Source organism: Oncorhynchus kisutch, linkage group LG3 (assembly GCF_002021735.2).
Source record: "Oncorhynchus kisutch isolate 150728-3 linkage group LG3, Okis_V2, whole genome shotgun sequence".
In the NCBI taxonomy this organism is placed as follows: Eukaryota; Metazoa; Chordata; class Actinopteri; order Salmoniformes; family Salmonidae; genus Oncorhynchus; species Oncorhynchus kisutch.
The window spans coordinates 34,897,672-34,923,881 of NC_034176.2; the positions used below are offsets into that span (position 1 = coordinate 34,897,672).

At 41.3% G+C, this 26,210-nt stretch overlaps 1 protein-coding gene across 1 annotated transcript in view; it reads right to left on the reverse strand.

Annotated features, from left to right (window-relative positions):
• galnt9 (polypeptide N-acetylgalactosaminyltransferase 9) overlaps positions 1–24,400 on the reverse strand; it is a 93,094-nt gene extending 68,694 nt beyond the window's left edge. The window contains exons 1-4 of the mRNA XM_020473783.2: positions 23,287–24,400; positions 12,069–12,252; positions 5,287–5,453; positions 771–945 (exon numbers count right to left, since the gene is read on the reverse strand). Of these exons, the coding sequence (XP_020329372.1) occupies positions 771–945; positions 5,287–5,453; positions 12,069–12,252; positions 23,287–23,527 (767 nt within the window). The 5' untranslated portion in view covers positions 23,528–24,400. The remainder of the gene's footprint in view (positions 1–770; positions 946–5,286; positions 5,454–12,068; positions 12,253–23,286) is intronic.
• Between the last annotated feature and the right edge of the window lie 1,810 nt (positions 24,401–26,210).

Sequence of the window (26,210 nt, forward strand, 5' to 3'; positions counted from 1 at the left end):
AATGAAGTGATAAGTAAATATATTTGGCAAATATTTGTCATCTGTCTTCTCTTCCTGTTATGTCTGATGTTTGAGTTATGAAGCAATGGCAGTATCTTGTTAGGTGAAGTACCTGAGCTACAACCAGGGAGGCAGAGAATCAATTTATTACCCAAACCTTCGGTTCCAGCCCTCACCCAGCTTCCCCACAGCTTCCCCCTAGCTTCCCCAGGAACACACCACACACTCAGTCTTAAAAAGCCTGACAGGATGACAGGCTCAAATTAGGTGCCAATTACAATGCGCTTGAGTGACATGTTTGGTGGTAACCATGACTGTCAGCCAGACATTGGGTTGAGACCCCCATCATGCTTATAAGACTAAAGTCTAAGGCCTGAGGAGGGTGGGAACAGTGTGACAAACACAACATTTGAGCTGTTCTCTATTAAAACGTCAGCGACTTACAGGACAGCACAGTACAGTACCGTACCATCGTTGAAACCCAACATGTATTTTCTATTGGCCATTAGTCACAGTTCAGGAGTGATGAGGAAAAGCTTATAACAGTTCTAACTCTTTCAAAATGAAGGTCATATTCCCTGAATGTGCTGCCTCAGTAAGAATTCCTCGTAGCGTAAGCACTGTTTAGCTGATGCTTAATCAAAATGCTTAAGGAGCGACCCGCATATTTCATTGATGATTATGTAGGACTACAACCGTTGCACTCTAACATGAACCCCAAGAGGGAAAAGGAGAATGAAGAGTGTATGAAGATGAAGCACAGTTCTTACCAGGCAGTGTTGAACTCTACATGGGCATCAAAGAAGCCTACGACCGGGGCTGTTGCAGCGTTCCAGCCGTGTATCCTGGCTCGAATCAGGCCCTCCCTCTTACTGTTGCGGACGATCTTTACCAGGCCTGGGTAACGCTTATTCACATACTGGTCCAAGTTGAACTTCAGCTCCACTGGAAAGACAAGAAAAAGAGAATCAGTTCTGTTGGAAAACAACAAAAAATAGTATTGGATTCACCGCAAATGCATAGTTTGCAGAAAGTGTTGTTTGAATCTGGTATACAACAATCAATTAGCATTGTTTGTCTGAATAAAAACGGGTTAATGAATTGCCCCAAGAAGAACACAACAGAGCTCAGCATCATGAGTTATGTAGAAGTAGAACTAGAGCGACCCAGCACAACACAGATGACTTTATTATTTCTGTACTGTAAAAACATTCTCTCCCTCTCCCTTCACTCTACTCCAAGGGATGAGCCTGGCTTTCTTTCCGTGTCGCTATCTTACCTGTAAATAAAGTCTGTGAGGTAAACAAGCAGTTCCACAAATGGCCCGACTGACTTGAGCCCACATAATGTTTTTGGAGGATTGGTGAGTGTTTGAGGTTCTCCCCCAAGGTTGCTGAGTGCTCTACCTTCTACGGAAGAGAGAGAATAATAAGGGCGAGCAAAGCTTCATAATGGATCTGACGCCTGGAGCTGACGCCTGCTCTGTACATAAATCAACCTCTGAAAGAACACCTGGTCTAATCTGTAGGTCTCAGTTGGATAGAGGAGGTGCTGTCATTGGAGGTGTGTTCAGTACCTTTTGTCAGAATGGGTAAAGCTGGTCTGCCTATAACATTAAAGTGGCAATCATCAGTAGAAACATTTACAAAGCTGCCTCCGCACCCCTGGTTTGGTAAAAAGCTAAGGGATGCGCCTGGAGAAATGTAATCACTCTCAAATTCATAGGCAGAGCTATGGAGCTATGCAAGGATTTGACCAACCATGATATAAACATTATAGTTCATAGTTATAAACATTATAGTTTGAACCATGTGTTGAGGCTACATAGTGTTTGTTCACAAACATTGGGGTAAAACAAGTTTATATTTGGGTTCTGATGGGGTACGACAGTTGAACAAAGCTCATGTGGCATTTATATTCTAAGGTATATTCTTCAAGAATGGGTACATATCATTCATTTATAAGTCCAAACATGTATGTAGCAACTGCTGATTGCGCCTTTAAGCAACCTTTGACTAAAATATGACACTAACAGACAACCAATGACTAAAACCAAATGTTTTTCCCGGGTCATGTGATCTGACCACGAAAAACTCTGGGCCGTAGCGATAGACGACTGTGACCTGACCTCTACACCCTAAATTGAAGTTTTTCCCTGGGCTTTTTTTCTGTTTGTCTATGTTTAAGTTTACTAGAATGGCTTGTGAACTGTGTGAAAACTGCGGCACCATTGATGCAGCTAAAAGATTACGAAACCCAACAAAAAGCGCAATAATTGCATGGCTGTTCTGCTGGGGGGAGAAACGTTATAGGATCCCCTCTGGTGCCCAGCAAACAAATAGAAATGTGGATTGCATCCGTGGCAGTGGAGAATTATGGACCATGGACTATGTTTTAAAGGGATCGACGATGCAAAACAGCAAAGAATAAATAACTATCCATCATACTGTGAATATGGAATGAATACATATTTCACCATACAGGGAGCCAAAGGATTTCAGGGTGAAATGGTCAGATTGTGAGAGGCCTTCTGCTGTGTCTGATAGATTTTTCTCACATGCATTGGTTTTATTTGATCAGTCTAAAGGCTTACATTTTCATCTGCATACATGTATATCAAGTGGTTTATTTTGATGAATGACTTCTAGACTATGCCTATTGCCAAATATGTCCTGTGTGGTCACCAGAGATCAAAGGCCAGTGTGTAGCCATGTTGATTAAGGCCAATTGGCAGCGGGTTACATCATATATTACATAACTTATATAGCCTATACCACTGACAGAGAGAGAGAGAAAGAGAGAGGAGAGATAGGTCATATATCTTGTCTTGATGATCAACTGCAATCCACTTGTATTTGGATTCAGCTCTCATGTCACGTTATGAGCTGCACTCAATTTAGCTTCAGTTCAACAGATCCCAGCTAGCACATAACGTTCTGAGAACCATGTTTCCTAGAGTTTGGTGAGAGTGTGGTTGTCCTACGGTTATTTTGCATACAAACAAAACACAAGATTCTGGGAATGGTGCAGGATGCCCAGCTAGCAAAAAAAAGTTATTTAGAAACATACACATTCTGTTCTCAGCGTCAACCAAACTTTCTCGATCTTCTATCTTGTTAAGTGTTTTCAGGTGTGTTGGCCACGCGCACTAACTGGCCACAACTCATGTTAATGAGTGTTAATGAGTTTCCGTTTGAATAGACTAAAATCAACACCTTAATAGGAGTTTTAAAATACATGGCATTGTAGCTCCATCCTGTGTGGACTAATTCCATGGATAGAGAACAGAATCTCACTAATTTTGCATGATTAATGACTAAGCAAATGAATTTCCATGTGTCCTATCTGTGCTTGGAGTTCAAAACAGTTAACCCAAACTAAGCTAACAGTGTTATTAAAAGTGTTATTGAAACATGTTCAGAACATTAATAATTTCAGTTCTAAGAACATTAATAGAATCTCCCAGGAAAACTTTCAGGGAACCATAGTAAAACGTTCTCAGAACCTCCCTGCAACCTAAAAACATTCCCAGAACAGGTGAAATGTTCTGTTCTCAGTACATTAAAAAAACATTAAGTTTTACCATTCAGGAAACTTAACGCTTCATTCCCAGAACCAATGGGAAACCAAAAACCTACGTTCCATCAACTTCCATGGAACTAAATGTGCCAGCTGGGATGCTATTTTCATTATATGAACCATTAAGTTATTAATTTACTTGCCATATTTGGAGATGAAATTCCAGAAGGCCTATTAATGAAACATTGTCCTTCTGATAATATTTAAGCTGCAACAATGAATGAGTGTTTGTGACTGTTACTGTATGATATACACAGCTAGCTAAACTTCATCAAGTAGAACAAGCATTTAGTTTCCCCGCGCGCCCGGCGCTCACTAAGGCAAAGGAGCAGCCCAATAACTGTCACTCTGTCCCAGCTAAAGGATATGTCAAAAAGACAAGGCAAACATCCCATTGGGCACAGACAATTCAACTTCTATTCCAAGTTGGTTCAACGCAATGTCATTAAAATGACGTGGAAACAACGTTGATTCAACCAGTTTGTGCCCAGTGAGATGTTCCCTGTGTGTGATTCATTATGCACCAAGTGAGCCTCTGTGCCTTACCTCTAGTCATTTCTCAGAGTCGTGGTCAAATGAGAGGTGACAGGCATAGCCAGCAAGAAAAGGTCAAGTAGCCTAGCCTGCATATTAATAGTCTGTCACTGGAGAGAACAGCTTAAACATCTGCACAAATTATCATCACCAATCACAACCAGTAAATATTGGGGTAGACGGATAGGGGGAGTACTTGGTTTGGTATTTTGCTGCGGCTGCCATTTGTGCCTACTTTGTTTGGTTTAAATGGATGCCTATTTAAGAGCCTCTACATGGAGAGTGGGCAGGTGCCAATGTTGACTCTTACTTGGTCCTCTTTCAGTACGTTATTTGTGCCTCCTCTCTACGCCTGCCGGGGGGAAAATGGGACTTAAATCCAGCTCCATGCCAAGTGATGGAGGGCCAAGTGTCGTTTGGAATCTAGTTCATTGTCCCTCTCTGAAACAGTCAGGATTTTGGGAGTCGTGGCTGAGCGGGGCCGGCTGCCACGGGCCATGCAGGTGTGTGGAAGCAACCAAAGCCCCATGTCGACCAAATCACAATGAAGGCTGTGCACTGCACATCAGTTCAACAGAGGATAGAGGCCTCTCTTTTTTTCTGGATATTTTTAAACTCACTAACAGTGTTTAAGAGCACACCCCCAAGGGTTCTCCATTCCTCTCTACTCTGCCCTCGTTCATTCTCTTCTCTGAACACATGCACAACCAACACACACACAGAGAGAGAGGGAGAGAGAGAGAAAGAAAGGGAGAGAATAACACTTAAGTTAGTAATGTATTTTGTTTAACTTGACTTATTCGATCACGGCTGTTTATTTCTTTTATAAGGGAATTGAGTCCTTTCCACTTTTCCCCACACACAAACAGATGCAATCCTAAGTTTGTGACTCCACCCTACACTTTTAAAGAGACAATGAATTGGAGAGGTGAATTGGAGAGGTAATGTTTGTGGAGCAATTAGCCACAAAAAACAATGCAGTAATACGGGGATTGTGGTTATTCAAATGAGATATGGGAAGCAAAACACTAGGTCAGGTAACAGTAGCAGCACTGTGACAAATGTAACAAGGGCTTTATAAATTCACTTGATTGATCATTTGATTGAGCACAGTCACAGGGAATGAACAGTTAGATGGTTATGCTAAAGAAGCATCTGAACTAGACATTTTACCACTGTCGCTGTTGTCGTCCACCAGGATGATCTCCTTGAGAAGGTGTGCCGGGGTGTGGTTGACCACGCTGTGGACGGACCGCAAGATGACGGACAAGGCCTCGTTCACAAAGATGAAAACCACTGAGATCTGAGGGAGGTCCTCTGGGTAGGTCAACTGCTTGCACCTGTATGGAAACAAATCCTACAGTTTTATAATTATGGAACACAATTCAGGATTTGGCCAGTGAACCGGTAAAAGTGAGCTGCCCTCTTTCATTTGAATAAACCAAGTCTTGTTTGAAAGTTCTGAACTTTCATTGTAAAAGGAAGATATTGAAATGCAAAAGAAATGTGCATATATTCAGAACATTCAAACATAAAACACTATTCATTCACTGAGCATACATACACAAGTCTTCATACATTTAATATAGTAAGACTTGTGTATGTATGTATGCTCAGTGAATTAATAGTGTTTTAAGTCGATTCCCCTTAAAGCATACCACGGTCCCGAAACGTTTTCTGACAAAGCAAAGTAGGGGAAATAGGAACACTCTTTAATGTGAAGGTTGTGGCAAGGGAAAGCTGCAGCCTGGCTGCAAATGAAAGATGCAGCCCCTTCCTGGCTAGATAGATCTATAAGCTGGAGGTGAGAGGCAGATGAGGTGTAGAGAACAGGGCTGGGAATGACACCAACACTGATGGGCTAGGCCTTTCCTCCCTCTCTCTCTTTATATCTCTCTCTGGCTTCCCTCTCCAATCTCCAGAGCCAACAGTCTCTCTCTCTCTGTGTCTCTCCCTTTCGCTCCTCCCTCCATCTCCCACAACTCTCTCTCTCTACAGCCCAGGATCTCAACTAGAGAAAACGCTCTTGCAGCCACTGATTAGGCCTCTCACACCAACGCATGGTAACTGGAGCTGTGGAGCAGTGATTCTTGTGATTGCAATCCAATTTCATGTTGTCGTTTTCAATGACCCAGTTAATGGAATGAATTGCACACGCCCACAGTAGTGGTTGCTGCTGTACACAAGCACGTAAACAGGCACCATACAGTAGCGTTTAGATTTTGTATATTTTTATATGCAGTTCATCATAGTCTTTTTAACTCCTCCCATTGCGTTTCCCTAGGGCTTTCACAGTAGCATAAGGCTTTGCAGGCATCTAAAGGTAAAGCTGGTCATACTGAAATGGATTCCTATGGCAACAACCACATTTTGTAAACCATCCCCCACCAGCACCTTAATTATATTTCAACTGCTGTCCCACTGGGCACACACTGGTTGAATCAACGTTGTTTCCACATCATTTCTGTGAAATTACGTTGAGCCGACGTGGACTAGGCGTTCAATTGACGTGGGGTGTTATTTAATCTTGAATTTTTGGGGTGTAATCATATTGCACCACAATTAGGTGTTAATTAAGTACTAGTCACAATAAGATGTGTTTATATGTTCAACAATGTTCTCATCTATGGTTGAAATGAATGGTTTATGAGGCGGTGGTGGCAAAACGTCAACACAACAAATTAATTCAAAACTTGGCTCTGAGTGGATGAGAGCAGAGGTCACAAACACAATTAGTCATTTAAAGCTGGAATCCTTAATGGTGAAACTGCCACAGTCCGTTTGCGAAATTACAACAACAAAGACTTTTACTACAAACGACCACAGTTTTTTCCCCCCTTAGACATCATGCATAATAGAACAGCAGCATATGTGCTGCAATTATTTTCACCACGAAGAACGAGGATCCCCAGCTCTGCTTCGTGAACAAAACAAAAACAACAGCCGTGGGGCAGACAGTGGCGCTGTTTTCCCTACTGTTTCCATAATCTTCCCCACAAAAAGTTTTGTATTTCGTTCCATATTCCTACTACACAATGACTGCATCAAGCTTGTGACAAACTTGTTGGATGCATTTGCAGTTAGTTTCGGTTGTGTTTCATATTATTTTGTGCCCAATAGAAATTAATGGTAAATAATATATTGTGTGACTTGGAGTCACTTCTTTTGTAAATAAGAATATAATATGTTTCTAAACACTTCTACATTAATGTGGATGCTACCATGATTAAGGATAATCGTGAATGAACCGTGGATAATGATGAGTGAGAAATTTAGAGATTGAAAGATCATACCCCTAAGACATGCTAACCTCTTACCATTACCAACAACAGAGGATGTTAGCATGTCTTGGGGGTATAATATTTGACCCTGTGTGTGTGTGTGTGTGTGCGTGTGCGTGCGCATCAGATGGAACCCAGCGTTGCTCTGCGTCCTGTCTACCCACCTAAACTTGAGAATAGTGCAGTCAGTCAGTTCTGCATAAACCAATGATGTGTGTGTGCGTGTGTGTGTTTGGCCTGCACTAACTGTTTCTCACCTCACAGCAATGGGAAATGACAGGAGAGAAATGTACAGTGATATGGAGAGGAGGAGACTGTAAGGGCGTCATACATGGGTCCATTTTAGGGCCTGTCCTTTTTTAAACTGTACACAAATGATGTTGGTAGGAATGTTTAAAACACCACCTGTATGCTGACGACACAATTGTTTACTCCTGTGCCTCTTGTATAAATGGTTAAGTGGCATCTGGTTAAATGAAAAGCTCAATTTTAAAAACGGCACATTAAAAACTTGGCATAGAAACTGAAAATAGTTTATTTGAAAAACAAAAATCAGGTTTTTCTATGTCAGTTAGAAAGGAACTTGTTCAAGGGACATTTTTACTTGTGTTGGACTATGGTGACACTGTTTACATGCAAGCTTCCTCCAGTACCTTTAGGGTGCTGGCCACAGTGTATCATGGAGCACCTAGGCTCATAACTTATGCAAGATCACTCATATCTTTGCTCCTCACTAACAACAAAAATCACAATCCTACAGCCACCGCTCTCAGGACTGAAAGGGGGAAACAATCCTTCTCTCCTACAACGTCCAAGGCCGAGCTACAAAAAAACTGACGCTGTACTGTACATTATTTTGTCTAAATGGATCATACTGTTAATGTATTATTTGCAGTATATTACCCTATTCAAGTTCAAAGTGAAGTTCTATACAATTATTTCAGTCACAGTACATTTCTATTTTATTCTGTCAGGAAAAGATTTGATTGAAAATCAGAATTGGTTTACATATCAGTTTATATACTGTAGGTTTCCTAGTTTGTTTTTTGATTCTATACAGAAAGTTCCATGTTTCCTCTCAATAATAGCAAACAGGACTGTTTTGATTGATAAGCTTTTCAGTGTATTCCTGATATCCTTCCAAAAGGATTCCCTTTCTCTCAGCAAGTTTATTTTGTTCTCTTTCATAGCTGTTCCACTGCCTCTTTCAATCAGCCATACATGCATTTATACGTAAACACGAAGCCATGTCTGGCAGTGAATACAAGTGAATCTTTGTTCAATAGTTTTCCTTTAGTGGGGGGACAGCCACAAGCTGACAACCATGCCAAATCAAATGATATATGTTTTATTTGGGCTAAGTTTAATTTGTCATGGCTAGTATGTGTATGAATACGGTTACCATAAGAATAAAAGCCAGAAGGGACTGGAGAAAGGCACCAGATCACTTCAGCTGAGTTGTGTCTATGGGCAAATTCAGTATTGAGGTTGTTAAGTGATATTGTAGTTCCAATGCCCTAGTTACTGAATTCAATTTAGGACATTGCTCAACCTTAAATTTGTGCCTGTCTGCTGGAACGGGGAGGTTTGTAGGTCCATAACAGTATGAGCGATCGACTCATCTGTTTGTAATGGAACTAAGCGCACTGGCAAGCTCTCATAATTCAACCTAGAACGATCTGTGACAGAAACAGAGCGCCAGATTAAGACTTATTCCCATCACACTCCCTTTTCGGCCTGCGACGCTGGCTGGCCGGCCCGCCTGCTTTTCACAGCCATGTTATTCGCTTTGAAATTTCACATTAACCTGAGATAACCTGTGCTGCACAGGAAATGAAAGCAACTCTACCCCTATAGAAAAGATTGTTCTCAAAAAGACATTAGTTTGCCTTGTCATTTCGCTGCCTTGTTGAGGAGATAAACTCAGCTTTTGTGGGAGAAACATTAGAGCTGAAGCCTTTTACTTACAAATGGCCGCTGCGGTGACCTTGCGATCCCATTCCAGGGTATCAGAGGCTTAAGAAATTAGGTAGCGCCCAGCCGCGTGACCTTCCTGCTTTATAGTCTAGTTCTCCAAGTCCCAGATACGTCTATGGGCAAGTCTATGGGAAACCAACCTCAACATCTGTTGCATTGCTTGATCTCAATGAATATAGGAGCAAAATTGTGACATGTCTTGCTACAAATGATTACAGATGATATAGATGAATTGAAATAGAAAATATTGTACAACTTCGCATCAGGGGCTAAAAGAGCCAAACTAGAGAGCAACAGAGAACTAACAGCATGGAAATTACATTTTCACATTGACTGTTAGGTATAGGCTAGATGTGTCTTTCATTTTCTTTCTCATTCAGATGCTATTCTCTTCTGCCCTCTGTGAACCTCAGGTGCTAGCTAGTGCATCATTCTTATTGGCCCATCCCTTCTCTAAGACATAGTATTGCAGCATTGTGCTACAGGCCACCCAAGGATGGGCAACATGGTGTGGTGTGAAATCAGTTCCAGGATGGGATAATAAAGCCTCAAGTTAACTTCCTCTGGATCAATGTTAGGAAATGTCACCGCTGGAAGGATTGGCAACATAAAGCTCAGACCACTGGACAGTGAATGGGGGATAAAAGGGTTTAGGAAAATGGTCCATCTTGACAAGTCTTGATTTGACCATGATGATAGTGGGCTATAATTAGAATGAATAGATCGGAGGTAGGTCTTAAAACCCTACAAAAGGAGAAAGACAGTGTAATACAGAGACAGAGGGGATGAGGAGTGTGGATGTAGAGATCATTCAATAATCTCCCCCCTTCTCCGCTCCATGACTCCCGTGCAATTATGGCATTTGACCAGAGGTGTCTTGTGTTACCCTTTCCACACTATCCTACAGACCACAATCCTATACTTTGCTGGCTAAGGTATTTTCTTTTCACATTGTCCTTTCACGCAATGTTTCAGAAATCAAGGTGGCCGCATAAGCAGGGCAATGCGATACAGATTGGCTTGGCTCGGCTCAGTAGTGTGGAAATGGTGTCAGTATATTGAAGGTGTGTCTTGTGTGTTTCTGCACAGCCCAATTCAGTCCAATACGCAATGCAATGCACCCACATGGCATGAAAATAGCCCTATCCCGTTCCTGCACCAAGGACCCATGTTTTGATTACAATCACAGTCCTTGTCTTGTTCCAATCAGTAGACATCTTGCTACCTATGTCTTATTAATTACCCCAACAAGGTCGTTCAAAGTGCAGGGACAATGTTTGTTTTATATCATTCCAGCCATGGTGCAATAATACGCAGAACAGTGAGACATGAATATGTTAAGCTTAAACATATTGATTTCCTTTATGCATAGGGAGCCCACTGTATCTTCATCAAACAGTGTGTCTATATGGTTGTTATGAACTGCTTGGCTTTGGGGAAGGGTTTCACCCTCTGGAATGACATCTAAAGAAAGAGCATATCTTGCTGCACATGTTTGTTAATGGCGTGACCAATTGTGTTGAAATAGAGACACACGTCTCACACACACACACACACACACAGCATAGAACTGCATGAATCATTATTATTTCCACAGGGTATACATAACATACAGCTGCCCCTTGCATTATATGTCAAACACAGGACTGGGGGTATGATTATCTATCACGAGGGAGTAAACAATATATGGAAATAAATGGTCTAGCCAAACCGTCAACACTGACTTCCTGTACACACGATCAAACCGTTAACTCTGACTTCCTGTACACATGATCAAGCCGTTAATACTGACTTCATGTAGACATTATCAAACCGTTAACACTGACTTCCTGTACACATGATCAAACCGTTAATACTGACTTCCTGTAGACATTATCAATCCGTCAACACTGACTTCCTGTACACACGATCAAACCGTTAACACTGACTTCCTGTACACATGATCAAGCCGTTAATACTGACTTCCTGTAGACATTATCAAACCGTTAACACGGACTTCCTGTAGACATTATCCTCCTCATAAAGAATCATTTCCTCAAATCCTCTTTTCCACCAAGCAATTTTCAGCTGGTTATTAATTAGTAACCCGTCTTTTTACTCTTTCCCTTGCTCGCTCTCTCCTCTCGTTGATTTTCCAGCATGAAAGAAAGGGGATTACAAAGCGGATGTGGATGAAATGAATTGTTATCCCCAGCAAAGCCCAAAGAAGTCTCTGGACGTCTCTCTCTGTCTGTCTGTTTTTGTTCTCTGACACGGGCTGGTCTGAACACCAGTGGCATGCCTTATTATTCACTCACAGTCATTGTATCACAGATGTAGTCCCACATTCTAAATATAAGATTCATTTTAAAAAGGCCATTAATATTCCTACTGGGGTCTCCACGGTCTCTTTCATAAGAAATACTGCTGGACTCTCTCTTTTATTGCATTATTAACTAGCCTGCCGCCCCACTATCAACATCTTCTCTGGCTGTCTGGGACAATGTCTTTCCATGTAAGGAATACTCATGTCTAATGCAGCTGCCCTGGCCTAGCTACTGTACGGAGACAAGACAAATCTAAAAACCCATTTTGGGGTTCACTGTTTTACCTCAATTCAGTTGGCTCTTCTATTACCTACATACAATGTTATTTTCTTTTGCACAAATAAATATAATACAAAATACAAAATGAATAAATAAATAAAGTCAAACCTACTTTTTGGGTCTGTAGTCCGGGATGCTACGGTCCAGGGATATGCGGTCACTGAGCTGGGCGTTGTAGCCATACTCCTCGTACTTCCCCTCCCCGTCAACATGGCTGTCGTCCCCCAGAGTGGCAGCTGCTCCTCCCTGGCCCAGACCCCCAGGCCCCTCCACCAGCCCCATTGGCTTCGCCAGCCCTAGAGGACACACACACACACACACACACAGAGAGTGAGACGGACAGACAAAAAAAGAGACAGAGTGGTAGGTGAGAGGAGAGGCCATACAGAGGGACAGGTGATTGACATTCATGGGCTGTGAGAATCATGGGGAGTGCATCATTACCCTATCTGTCTTTAAAGGTGCTGAAAATACCAGCCTGGGCGTGGATTTCTCGAGATGACAGAGTAGAGCGAGCAGCAGACAAAAAACAGTGGTGCAAGACATAGAAACATATAAAGTATAACATCTGCATTCTATTTCTATGGCACAAGCATTGCATTGGAGATATGAACACTGAGTGTACAAAACATTAAGAACACCTTCCTAATATTGAGTTGGCAAGGAATCAAAAAGGGGGCGAAAGCATTCCACGGGGATGCTGGCCCATGTTGGCCCATGTTGACTCCAATGCTTCCCACAGTTATTTCAAGTTGGCTGGATGTTCTTTGGGTGGTGAACCGTTCTTGATACACACAGGAAACTATTGGGGTGGCAGGTAGCCTAGTGGTTAGAGCGTTGGACTGGTAACTGAAAGGTTGCAAGATCAAATCCCCGAGCTGACATGGTAAAAATCTGTCGTTCTGCCCCTGAACAAGGCAGTTAGAAAATAAGAATTTGTTCTTAACTGACTTGCCTAGTTAAAAAGGTAAAATATTGAATGTGAAAAACCCAGGAGTTTTGGCACTTACTACCATACCCTGTTCAAAAGCACTTAAATATATTGTCTTGCCCATTTACCCTCAATGGCACACATACACAATCCATGGCACACATACACAATCCATGGCACACATACACAATCCATGGCACACATACACATGGATTGTGTATGTGTGCCATTGAGGGTAAATGGGCATTGTCTCAAGGCTTTCAAAAAAATCTTTAACATGTCTCTTCCCTTTGATCTACACTGATTGAAGTGGATTTAACAAGTGACATTAATAAGGAATAATAGCATTCACCTGGTCAGTCTATGACATGGAAAGAGCAGGTGTTCTTAATGTTTTGTACACTCAGTCTACATTTCCCTGGTACTAATCATTTTCTAGGATATCCGGTCTAAAAATCACTGTTGGAATTATCCTCATTTGGAGAAGCACATTAGATACGCTTTCCTTATAACCTAATTCGAATTAGACTGAAACTGATTGGGACTGACAGGTTTACAGATACTATTGGTCACTATTGCAGTTCTCTAGACTGTTATAATTCCCTGCAGAGGAAGGGGTCAGCTCTGTAAATACAAAATCTATCAACAAACAAATACAGCTGTTCAACTACACATTGATGGCCGTTCACTAAGTGATTTTAAGTCTTCCCACTGGGCACACAGGTTGAATCAACGTCGTTTCCATGTCATTTTCATTTCAATTACGTGGAACCAACGTGGAATAGATGTTGAATTGACATCTACTGTGCACAGTGGATCACACATCAGAAATACATTTGTCAGTTAAGTCTTCCACTATTGTAACCAGTGTTGGAAAAAGTACCCACTTATCATACTTGAGTAAAAGTATAGACACCTTCCTTAATAGTATAAAGCATCTCAAATTGCTTATAATAAGCACATCAGACAATTTCTTTTTACGGATAGCCAGGGGCACACTACAACACACAGACATCATTTACAAACAAAGCATTTGTGTTTAGTGAGTCCTCCAGATCAGAGGCAGTAGGGATGACCAGGGATGTTCTCTGTTTAGTGAGTCCTCCAGATCAGAGGCAGTATGGATGACCAGGGATGTTCTCTTGATGAGTGAAGTGAGTGAATTGGACCATTTTCGTGTCCTGGTAAGTATTTTTGCGTGTCAGGGAAAATGTACATTATTTTCTTTAGGAATGTAATGGAGTAAACGTAAAGTCGTCAAAAATATAAATAGTAAAGTACAGATACCTAAAGAAAACTACTTAAGTAGTACTTTAAAGTATTTTGACTTAAGTACTTTACAGCACTGATTGTGACTTGACATCCGAATGAATGTATCAGACATTGATGCCCTTATTAAAATGACACAGTACAATGCATTTACTGTAGCAGACTATAACACAGTTCCCCTGTCTGTGACATTTATAAAGGGGAAAGGGTTATCAGAAATTAAGGGTACAATGGGTTATCAGAAATTAGATTTTCTCAGCAGTCTCATTTTTAAAATATTTTTTTTCATTTCACCTTTATTTAACTCATCAAGTGAATGCTCTTGGAAGTTCAGTCTTTAATCACAGACAGTGATATTTTGCTGTTAAACTTTCCAGAACGACTTCAAAGTCTGGCTCTTAATGTTTTGGTTTGTATTTATATTCCTGGCTCTTTCTTTTTTTACCTTTCACCTTGTCTGTTTAAGTATGGAGACTCTGCTGCACCTTGTCTACTATAGGTATGAAGTCTCATAGCGTTTCTGGTTTGGATATGTTAAACCATGCTGCACAGTGACATTGTAGGGGCTTAATTGTATCTGTGTGTCATACTTCCAGTGTGATCTCCACAGGTAAACCATGTTGCCTCTTCTCAACAGATGAAGAGAAACAGAAAGTAAACAGGCCATACTAATGAAGATCTTCTCCCCAAGCCATTGCAAAGAAAACATTTTGGGGATGAAGGCTTTGAGGTTCTGGGAGATTTGCCATTGGAGCTGAACGGTTGGCGGTTGCAAGCTGTCACCTGTCACGAGAGGGATCACATCAGGGGACACACAGAGGTGTCATCTGACATCCTGGGTGGGGTTCAGTAGCGTTATGAACCCAGTCTGAATCCCAATCGCCTCTCTCATAACACTGAGGCAATCTAAGAAGCAACTGAAAGTAAAATCTGGAGTGCCTCTGCGTGAGACTCGGAAACAGCCCAACATCCCCGCGGTTTTGTTTTCCGCAGTCCTTGTTATTTTGCTCCCCTCACTCTCCGCTTCTTCTGGCTGGTTGAAGAAAATTACATTAGAGGATGAGTGGATGCACATTGAGCCAGGAAGTCTGTCTGCCATTTGCTGCTGCCTGACAGAGTGGTGAAGAGGTATTTCAACATAGGCCTCGTGCGACTGACATGGTTTGAACCCTGGTCTCTTACACATCAGAAGAGCACATTAGCCCGCTAAGCTAAATCTTAGTCAGTGGTCCAGGAAGCCAATGCAACTCTATGTCTAAAGCAATGTTACTCATCAGTGGTGTAGTGGAGGGTAAATACAGTTTACCCACCTTTTTCTATTTTGCGTGACAGTTAACCCACCTTGCAGAAAAATTCATTGTAAGTCTAGGGAACGTTTTTTTTTCTCCGTGACTGAGGATCAGAGTTTACCTTCCTATTTTTTTTATCACAAAATCACTGTTCATCATGGGAGTGTGGTCCAGAGTACTGGTTTTATCCTGTGTTGTTTTTACGCATTATTGAGCAGCAACAGCAAACAGAACCGGCTCAGGGATTTGGTGGTGATTGGTTTGGAGCTGCCTTTGTTGTGATGCTGCCAAAACAATTGGGCTTTGATAACACCTCAGAGAATCATTTGTTGTAGTTACAATTTCTCACTCTTCTGCTGATTCATCTGTTCATGTTTTTTTTTTCTCTTGAGGTTGAATATTCTGTTGATTGGAGCAAAGCAAGGAATCCTTACAATGCCACAACTTATTAGTGTGAATAGAGGGGTTAAGCTTTGGATGAAAAACGACAAGTCCGCTACAAGGATGTATAAATTAAATTGGGTTTTATTACAAACCACTCTGAATTGGTACAGTAGATATTGCTAAGTGTGTAAAGCTACTTGAGATATTAAATTAGACAAGCCTCAAGCCATTCAATATAATTCATATTCCAGACCGAATCAAACATTGAATGATTGCATTCACTGAGTAGGTTGACTCATTATCTACAACAATGAGAGACGTGTCAGACAAGGCAACAAAATACAACAGTAATATGCTTGTGCGATTCATTATTGAAATATATTGGACTCTCATTCAGAGTAAAGATTATTGTGACTCAGGTTGGGCAAACTACTGGGGAAACAATGGCATATGCTCCAGCTACCACAGTGTTTGGCCAGAACTCTGAATGTCAGTGCACCTCTATGACTAATCGTGTTACTGTACGTTTGAGCACTGTGCTTGAGCACTGTGCTTGAGCACTGTGCTTGAGCACTGTGCTTGAGCACTGTGCTTGAGCACTGTGCTTGAGCACTGTGTTTGAGCACTGTGTTTGAGCACTGTGTTTGAGCACTGTGTTTGAGCACTGTGTTTGAGCACTGTGTTTGAGCACTGTGTTTGAGCACTGTGCTTGCTCCATTGGGTTGGACCTGTATACAATGTGCAGAAACATTCATTTGTTCAGTCAAGGCAGACAATATGCCTACCATGATGTCGTTCTGTGACTATGAAGCAGAATAAATCTGGGAAGGAAGGGTAGGGGAATCAAGTATACAAGATTTGTCCAGGACACTGACAACAGGTTTATTAGACTGACTTATAGGGCACTTTTAAATGACTTTTGTCTGGGGTAAAACTGTACATTGCTTATTCACTATGGCAAAGCCACCAAAAAGAGCATCAAGCTTTTTAGCGTAAGACAAGCATATCTACAGACGTGTGTAATCCTATCCTATTGTGATGATTTATGTTGTATCACTGACACATCCTCAACCCAATATCCTCTACTTCCTCTAGTTTCATTCTTCAAACTACACATTAGCAAAACACCTTAATTATCCCACAATGAGGTAATTACAGGGAAACATCTGGTTGTTCCACCGTAAACACACAGGTGCTATTCCCTGTATTACGAGATTTGCAGCACGCTATTGGGAGATAAAGGTTTGCATTCAAAATGACACCCTAGTTCACTACATAGTGCACTACTTTTGACCAGAGCTTTATGGGCCCTGTTCAAAAGTAATGCACTCTATAGGGAATAGGGTGCCATTTGGGACTCAGAGGAGGATGATGTACTGTTCCTATGCACTCAGATGGACAGATGTGTCTGTGCAGATATGAGAACGAGAAAGACTGACTACCATCAAACATCAATCTAGGTGCACTATGTCCAAGTGCATATCTATCTTGATGTTCAGTCGCTCACCTCAGAATCCATTTTTACAGAGGTGCCCGCAACATGATACATTAAAGGCATTACAGTGATAAATTATGCAATAACCTTAAAAAAAGTGTCTAACTTGGGCTTTTTCGATAGATGTCAAAGTAAAAGACATCCCAATTTTGTGAATGATTTAAAGGAAAAGTGGAGTTATGTGTGTCAAAAGTGAAGCTGAGATGTTATAAATATTGATGTCTTGGATGTGGTCGAGTGATCTGTTGTTCAAGAAGAGGAAAATAACTCCCTGTGGTTGGTTTTAAAAGCTACAATGTGGGCGATCCATAAAACATTGGCAACGCGGGAAAGGCATTACGCATAAAGTCCAAATTTTCTGCTCTTTTCAAAAAACGCAAACCAATGAGTCATAGGGGTGACTCGTATCTGGAAATGATCAGAATGATATCTCGAGACCCAATGTGCCATCACAACAATCTAAGCTTGCATGGCAACACATGCAAAGGTCTGAGAGTGGAAAGAACTGTTTCAAAAGAAGAAGTGCACAATAGCACCATTTAGCAATTATAAGGCAAAAATACTTTATTAATCTAGTACAGTATACCTGTTTATAAATCATGTAATACGCCAGTTTCCAAACGAAAAGGAAATATTTTCACACGAATCTAACCTCTCATTTAGGAGGCCAAGGACATATTCATACCATGGCTTTGTAGGGAATCATCAAATTAAAGTTTCAAAATAACCACCATATGAAATCTCTCGCTCTTCCCAAAGTGTCATTATCCTGTCGATAGAATGCAGATTGTCAGAACAGGCGGTGAATTCATTACAGAGATTCAGATTCCTAAAGACAGGAACTGATGAAATGATTATCATCTGTTCCTGAAAATGTTTGGTAGATGATTCCTTATCGACATATCATTACTGGAAAATATATTGAATTCCTTCACAGGCTCCATTCCCCCACTCCAATCTGCTGGGGAGTTGTCTGTGGGCTCTCCAATATACTATAGAATTACTGATGAATACTATTAAGGTATGGGGTATGGGAGATGAGACAAAATTACATTTCTAATTCCTTGTCAGGATTTCTCTCTCCCCAGGCTTTATTAACAACATTGCTCACTGCAGCATAATCGAAGAGTTTATCTCCCAAATGCTTTACCCACCAATTTTTCACATCTGTTTTTTTTTTCCATTAGAAATGATTGCATATTGGTACCTTCATGGGTGTGTAAAATATTACTGTTCTCCGATTTTTATTAATACTTTTTTTTGCAAAACACTATATATCCATTGTTCAGTTGAAATGGAATGTTCGTATCCTGTATATTTGACTGTCTCACCTAGCTTTCTTAAAATGAATGCACTTATTGTAAGTCGCTCTGGATAAGAGCATCTGCTAAATGACTAAAATGTCAAATGTAAATGTTTTACATACAGATCTCATTTTAATGTATTGAAGTTTAATATTGACGTCATAAATGTAGCATTTGTAAATGTAAATGTCTTAATTTGACGTGTAGTTATTTGATACATTTGACTGTGTAAAACCTAAAGCTAAGTTAACAATGTTTCAGAAAATGTATATATATAGCGTTTTGAAATTAAACTCTTCAATTGGGCATTATAGATATGAGTCATATCTAGTGCTGCAGATGGAATGTCCATGCCATCTCATCACCTCCACTAACACAGGATGAAACCAGGAGTGACATGCATCACTGATGACAAACACTCAGCCCTGCTGTTTTAGGACAGCATTGGGTTGGAGGCTGTGACATCTGAATGCAACTGATGTTGAAACTAAAATAGCTGTGCAGCAACACTGACCATCCAACCTGACAGAGCTTGGGAGGATCTGCAGAGAGCAATGAGTGAAACTCCCCAAATACAGGTGTGCCAAGCTTGTAGCGTCCTTCCCAAGAAGACTCGAGGCTATAATCGCTGCCAAAGGTGCTTCAACAAAATACTGAATAAAGGGTCGGAATACTTGCAGTATGTAAATGTGGTAAAGTTTTTTATATATTTTTTTATACATTTGCAAACATTTATAAAAACCTGTTATTTGCTCTGTCATTATGGGATATTGTGTGTAGATTGATGATGGGAAAAAACTATTTAATCCATTTTAGAATAAGGCTGTAACATAACAAAATGTGGAAGAGGTCAAAGGGTCTGAATACTTTCCAAAGGCACTGTATTTATTGATGATTATTGATAAACAAATACACTTCTGGCCCATAACACGAATACACCGATCAAAGAGGATCTATCTGTGAATCTAAAGTTGCACTGATAGTAAGTAGAGATCTGGCATTTTTTATATACTGTTTAGGTCACAACACTGTCCTATAAGCCTGTTAACCAGAAGCTTAAACCCAGATAGACGCTTATCCAGCAGAGGATAGTGCCTCTTCAGCAGAGGAGAGATGCTGATAACCCTCTTGTCAGTTATTTCCGTACTGAAAGAGTTGCTGATAACACACTTCACTGTTGTTTTTGTGAGCAATGACCTCATTGAAATATTAGATAGTGTTAGATGACATTAGATAATATTAGATAGTGGTTGCATCCCAAATGTCACTATATGCCCTATCCTGTATAGTGCACTACTACTTGCCCTATGGGTCCAAAAGTAGTGCACTATAGGAAGTAGGGTGCTAACTATAGGCAGTAGAGTGCCATTTTGTGATGCCAGTGAAGCGGCCTTTGCAACCAAATTGACTGGTTCACAAATCTATGGAATATTTAAACCCACACATTAACCAATATCACAGAGTCAAATACAAAATGAGGGCACAACGTCCAAATCACTGACTGAGCAGTACTGGAACAAATGCTTGCACAATGCACAGGAGCTGCATCACTTTGCAAAGCCATGTAATAGAAGATTGGGCATTTTAAATGTCCTCTAAATCTAATTGGGCCTTGTCTTAATCCATTGGCATGTCACTGTTGGACAATAAACAACTGAAAAATGGGCAATTACCTCAAATCGCTGCTGGACATGGTAATAGTTATTGGCACGCAAGTTTCTCACTCTGTACAGCCAATCCCAATTGCAATAGAATACAATTAGTGGTCTGTGCCCCATTTACATATTGGGTAATAAATCGGGATATAAATGTATGATTAAGTGTGTCAATAAATAGTTGGATGCTAAACATGGAGGGGTTGGTGACAGGGGGGGAGGATTCCTCCGGACTCTGACTCTGTACACTTCAGGGCAAATACATTTAAAAAATGTTTTAAATAACAATGTCTTTATTGTCACACACCAGATAGGTTCAGTGAAATGTCCAGATGGGTGCAGTATCTAACCTCTCATTTAGGAGGGCTTTGTAGGGAATCAAATTCAAGTTTCAAAATAACCACCGTATGAAATCTCTCGCTCTTCCCAAAGTGTCATTATCCTGTAGATAGAATGCAGATTGTCAGAAGAGGCGGTGAATTCATTAGAGATTCAAATTCCTAAAGACAGGAACTGATGAAATGATTATCACCTGTTCCTGAAAATGTTTGGTAGATGATTCCTTATCTACATACAGTGGGGCAAAAAAGTATTTAGTCAATGCGGGAAAAAAATCCAGAAAATCACATTGTAGGATTTTTTATTAATTTGCAAATTATGGTGGAAAATAAATATTTGGTTAATAACAAAAGTTTCTCAATACTTTGTTATATACCCTTTGTTGGCAATGACAGAGGTCAACCGTTTTCTGTAAGTCTTCACAAGGTTTTCACACACTCTTGCTGGTATTTTGGCCCATTCCTCCATGCAGATATCCTCTAGAACAGTGATGTTTTGGGGTCATTCACTAGGTCCCCCCGTGTGGTTCTGGGATTTTTGCTCACCATTCTTGTGATCATTTTGACCCCACGGGGTGAGATCTTGCGTGGAGCCCCAGATCGAGGGAGATTATCAGTGGTCTTGTATGTCTTCCATTTCCTAATAATTGCTCCCACAGTTGATTTCTTCAAACCAAGCTGCTTACCTATTGCAGATTCAGTCTTCCCAGCCTGGTGCAGGTCTACAATTTTGTTTCTGGTGTCCTTTGACAGCTCTTTGGTCTTGGCCATAGTAGAGTTTGGAGTGTGATTGTTTGAGGTTGTGGACAGGTATCTTTTATACTGATAACAAGTTCAAACAGGTGCCATTAATACAGGTAATGAGTGGAGGACAGAGGAGCTTAAAGAAGAAGTTACAGATCTGTGAGAGCCAGAAATCTTGCTTGTTTGTAGGTGACCAAATACTTATTTTCCACCATAATTTGCAAATAAATTCATTAAAAATCCTACAATGTGATTTTCTGGATTTTTTTCTTCTCATTTTGTCTGTCATAGTTGAAGTGTGCCTATGATGAAAATTACAGGCCTCTCTCATCTTTTTAAGTGGGAGAACTTGCACAATTGGTGGCTGACTAAATACATTTTTTGCCACACTATCATTACTGGAAAATATATTTAGGGAACATGCATAAAAAAATGTTTGGGAATAACAATGTTTTTATTGTCACACACCAGATAGGTGCAGTGAAATGTTGTTTTTTACAGTTAACCATAGTAGTTCAGCGGCTCTGGAGCAAATTAAGGTTAAGTGCCTTGCTCAAGGGCACATCGGCAGAGTTTTCACTTTGGCGGCTCAGGTATTCGAACCAGCAACCTTTTGGTTACTGGCCCAGTGCTCTGCTAGGCTACCTGCTGCCCTACATACATAAATACATGGTGGCTCCCGGCCCCTTACACTAGATAAAGCCCCCTGAATGTGAGGATGCATCATATATTTGGTGAGGCAGTGCCTCCTGGCTTTGCTCCAAAGGCTTTGACCACTCTTGAGAAAGGGAATAAACTGACTACAAACACTTTCACCAAAATCCTGTTCAAAATTCAATAGTGCCGGCATTAATAGGCCTTTTGCTGGGCACCAAGGCCCAATTTCACTATGGTGGTTTGATACAGTGAGTACACAACTTATCTTTTAAGAACCTGCCTCTATGGAAATGATTTTATGTTAACATTTTCACCTTGAAGCGGAGTTTTGTTGACGTCGACTGAATAGGGAGATTGAGGGAATGATTCGCTACTTCAAACAAATCAGTAATGGCACAGGCTGCTTATAATAGGATTTGTATATACTATTGATAACATATGGCTGATTCTTACTGCATTTGGGGAATTGACTGTATAAAATGCTGCATACTCAATATTCTCTACAAGGGTTAAAAGGACCTCTCAAATTAAATGTTGGACTTTTCAGTCTATGGCTCTCACGTTTCATGAGCGAGTAGGACCATGGAACACAGATGTTTTTAACACCATTTAAAGGATGCTGTTTTGCCAGGCAAACCAAATTTCCTACAATACATTTCAGTGACTAATGGCAACATAACAAAATAAAGCTGTTTTTTTTCATTTGATAAAGAACCATTTTTTTTAAACTTTCAGACAGCCCATCAAGATGATTGTATTGGGGCCAAGGGAATGAGAAAAGCAGAACTCAGTAGCCAGAGGCAGGGTTGTTTTCCCCTATGGGAATAATATAAAACTATTGGCTAAGTTTGTTGGTTTCAGTTATTGATAGGGATCATACCAAGTTAAGTGAACATATTAGGAACAGTAGCATTGATTCTACTTGAGTAAAATATATTCACTAGTTGGCAATAGTTTGTAACACCATGAAGAGCCACCATCCATTACAGGATGACTCACGCTGCACAAAATAACTGTACCGTACTGACTGACACGATCTGATTGGCTGATATACCAGTTGCATAATATCTTATTGACCATTGTCTGATCAAGTCCAATGTAACATACATAGGCTGTTTATAGTTTCTCTGTAGTAAAATGACAGTAACTCGGCATGTACATAACTATAGAGATATGTCTCCAAAATTAATACTGACAATTAAAAAAAGATCTCATACTTGAGTAAAGACTATACTGAATGTTGTTAAGTAAGTATACTCCATACCGTTTAATTGGTTGTAGACAACGTCCTCGAGCCGCTCCAGCCTCTGAAGTATAGACTGCCTGTCCACTAAGTTGGACACTTTTCCATTCCTGGTTCTCAGTCTCTGGTCTGATATCCTGCCGATCTGAATGAGTTCCTCAGAACGGTCTTGTATTCTGCAGTACACTGAGAACAATATGATCCCCACAAAAACAAAAATGTTAACCGTGAGCAAAGTTTTTATTTTGCGTGCCACAGCCATGTAACCTAAGAGAACAGTCGGGCTTACTCCGTCAAGCCAAATAATAATCCATTTAGAGTATTTAGCTAACTCTCGGCTCCGTAGCAGTGAAAAGCAGACGCTTTCAGTGGAAGTCAACTTTGTGAGTCCTGAAACGAGGAGCTGTCTTTTCAGCACCACTGAGATACCGGCGGCAGCTTCTCTAGGGCTGGTGTGGAACTACTACTGTTCAAGCTTATGGTCTCCCAGACTGTGTATCCAGATGCTGTACTGAAGAAGTTGAAGGTTGACAAGCATGCTGGACAAAACAATGTTTTCTCTTTAGATCAACGCAGTACCCCTATACCTTTACAGACTCACTGCTGGTGGAGAGAAATGTTTTCTGTGGTGTCCACTATAAATACATTACGTCAGACACGAATCAAAGTCTTAAATAGGAGATCATATGTACTGTAGCAAGACATATCTACGTGCACTGTAATGTGGAAAGTCGTCAAATCTCAGTCACAAGGACAACATCAGCTCGTCCATCCTTAACAGTGCATAATACCGTATTTGCGAAGCTGCATGCGATATCACTGCTTAGACATTTCCTCTCTCAAAGGCGTTGTGGTCACAGCATTCGGCCTGATCCTGAAATAGATTCGGATGTATCTCGAAATGTGCACATGCCTCCCTCAATTATGCAGTGAGTTTCTTCCATCAATCCACCATTGGTCGCAATAGAACGTTGAGGTGGTGACAGAAGTTCAGAACGGGTTTGTCCTCAAATGCTGTCAAACGGTTCCGATGCTCGCACTGCCTCTCTGCATGGTGAGCGAGCCAACCATTCTCTGTTGCCAGCTCTCGCATGCTGTATTGCATCCCACCCTCACTCTGTTCAGACGTCTCTCAGAGGAAGAGCGCAGGGAAAGCGCTACTGCGTTGTGACGTTTAGCGGCACAGTCATGAATATTCACGAGCTGTCTCAGGGATAAAATACACATGAATATAAAAATCTATTTTCTTTGAATTCTTACGGTGCACTGTATCCGGCCACTTAATAACAATAACATAACATGATAACAATAATATGTCATTAGAAAATATATTATGCAACCCTAGGCTATGTCCACTATGTGTATTGACTATTGTACCTCGAGTTGATGAGCTTGTAAGTATCATAGCTACTGTTTTTCCCATTGCAGCATTAGTAGTTATGTCCAGTCTGCCAACACGTTCCAGAGGATATCTGCTCCTAATTTTTGTCCTTTCTAATGGACATTCGTTTTTGGTTCATATCTCTAAGGCCTTTACATGCCACTGTGTTGTACCTTTGAGAGGCTTTTATCACCTTGATACATTTTTTTTCTGGTTCTTCAAAATGGCTAGCATCACAACTACCACCACACTTGTTTCTAATATGCAAATATCTCAGGAATAGTTTGGTGGGTTTTCAGAGTAGTGTAATAATGTTTCACATTAAATAAGAGCGAAATAAGGGCTTGTTAATACATGTTATCTGTAATGTACACCAGGATGCGTTAACTAAGTGGCAGGGTCTACAGTCAATCACAGATTACAAAAAGAAAACCAGCCCCGTCACAGACCAGGATGTCTTGCTCCCAGGCAGATTAAATAAATGTTTTGCCCGCTTTGAGGACAATACAGTGCCACTGACACGGCCCGCAACCAAAACATGAGGACTCTCCTTCACTGCAGCCGACGTGAGGAAAACATTTAAACGTGTCAACCCTCGCAAGGCTGCAGGCCCAGACGGCAACCCCAGCCGCACCCTCAGAGCATGCGCAGACCAGCTGGCTGGTGTGTTTACGAACATATTCAATCAATCCCTATCCCAGTCTGTTGTTCCCACATGCTTTAAGAGGGCCACCATTGTTCCTGTTCCCAAGAAAGCTAAGGTAACTGAGCTAAACGACTACCACCCCGTAGCACTCACTTCCGTCATCATGAAGTGCTTTGAGAGACTAGTCAAGGACCATATCACCTCTACCCTACCTGACACCCTAGACCCACTCCAATTTGCTTACCGCCCAAATAGGTCCACAGACGATGCAATCTCAACCACACTGCACACTGCCCTAACCCATCTGGACAAGAGGAATACCTATGTGAGAATGCTGTTCATCTGTTCATGTGCATTTAACACCATAGTACCCTCCAAACTCGTCATCAAGCTCGACACCCTGGGTCTCGACCCCGCCCTGTGCAACTGGGTACTGGACTTCCTGACGGGCTGCCCCCAGGTGGTGAGGGTAGGCAACAACATCTCCACCCCGCTGATCCTCAACACTGGGGCCCCACAAGGGTGCGTTCTGAGCCCTCTCCTGTACTCCCCGTTCACCCACGACTGCGTGGCCACGCACGCCTCCAACTCAATCATCAAGTTTGCGGACGACACAACAGTGGTAGGCTTGATTACCAACAACGAGGAGACGGCCTACAGGGAGGAGGTGAGGGCCCTCGAAGTGTGGTGTCAGGAAAATAACCTCACACTCAACGTCAACAAAACTAAGGAGATGATTGTGGACTTCAGGACACAGCAGAGGGAACACCCCCCTATCCACATCGATGGAACAGTAGTGGAGAGGGTAGTAAGTTTTAAGTTCCTCGGCGTACACATCACAGACAAACTGAATTGGTCCACCCACACAGACAGCATCGTGAAGAAGGCGCAGCAGCACCTCTTCAACCTCAGGAGGCT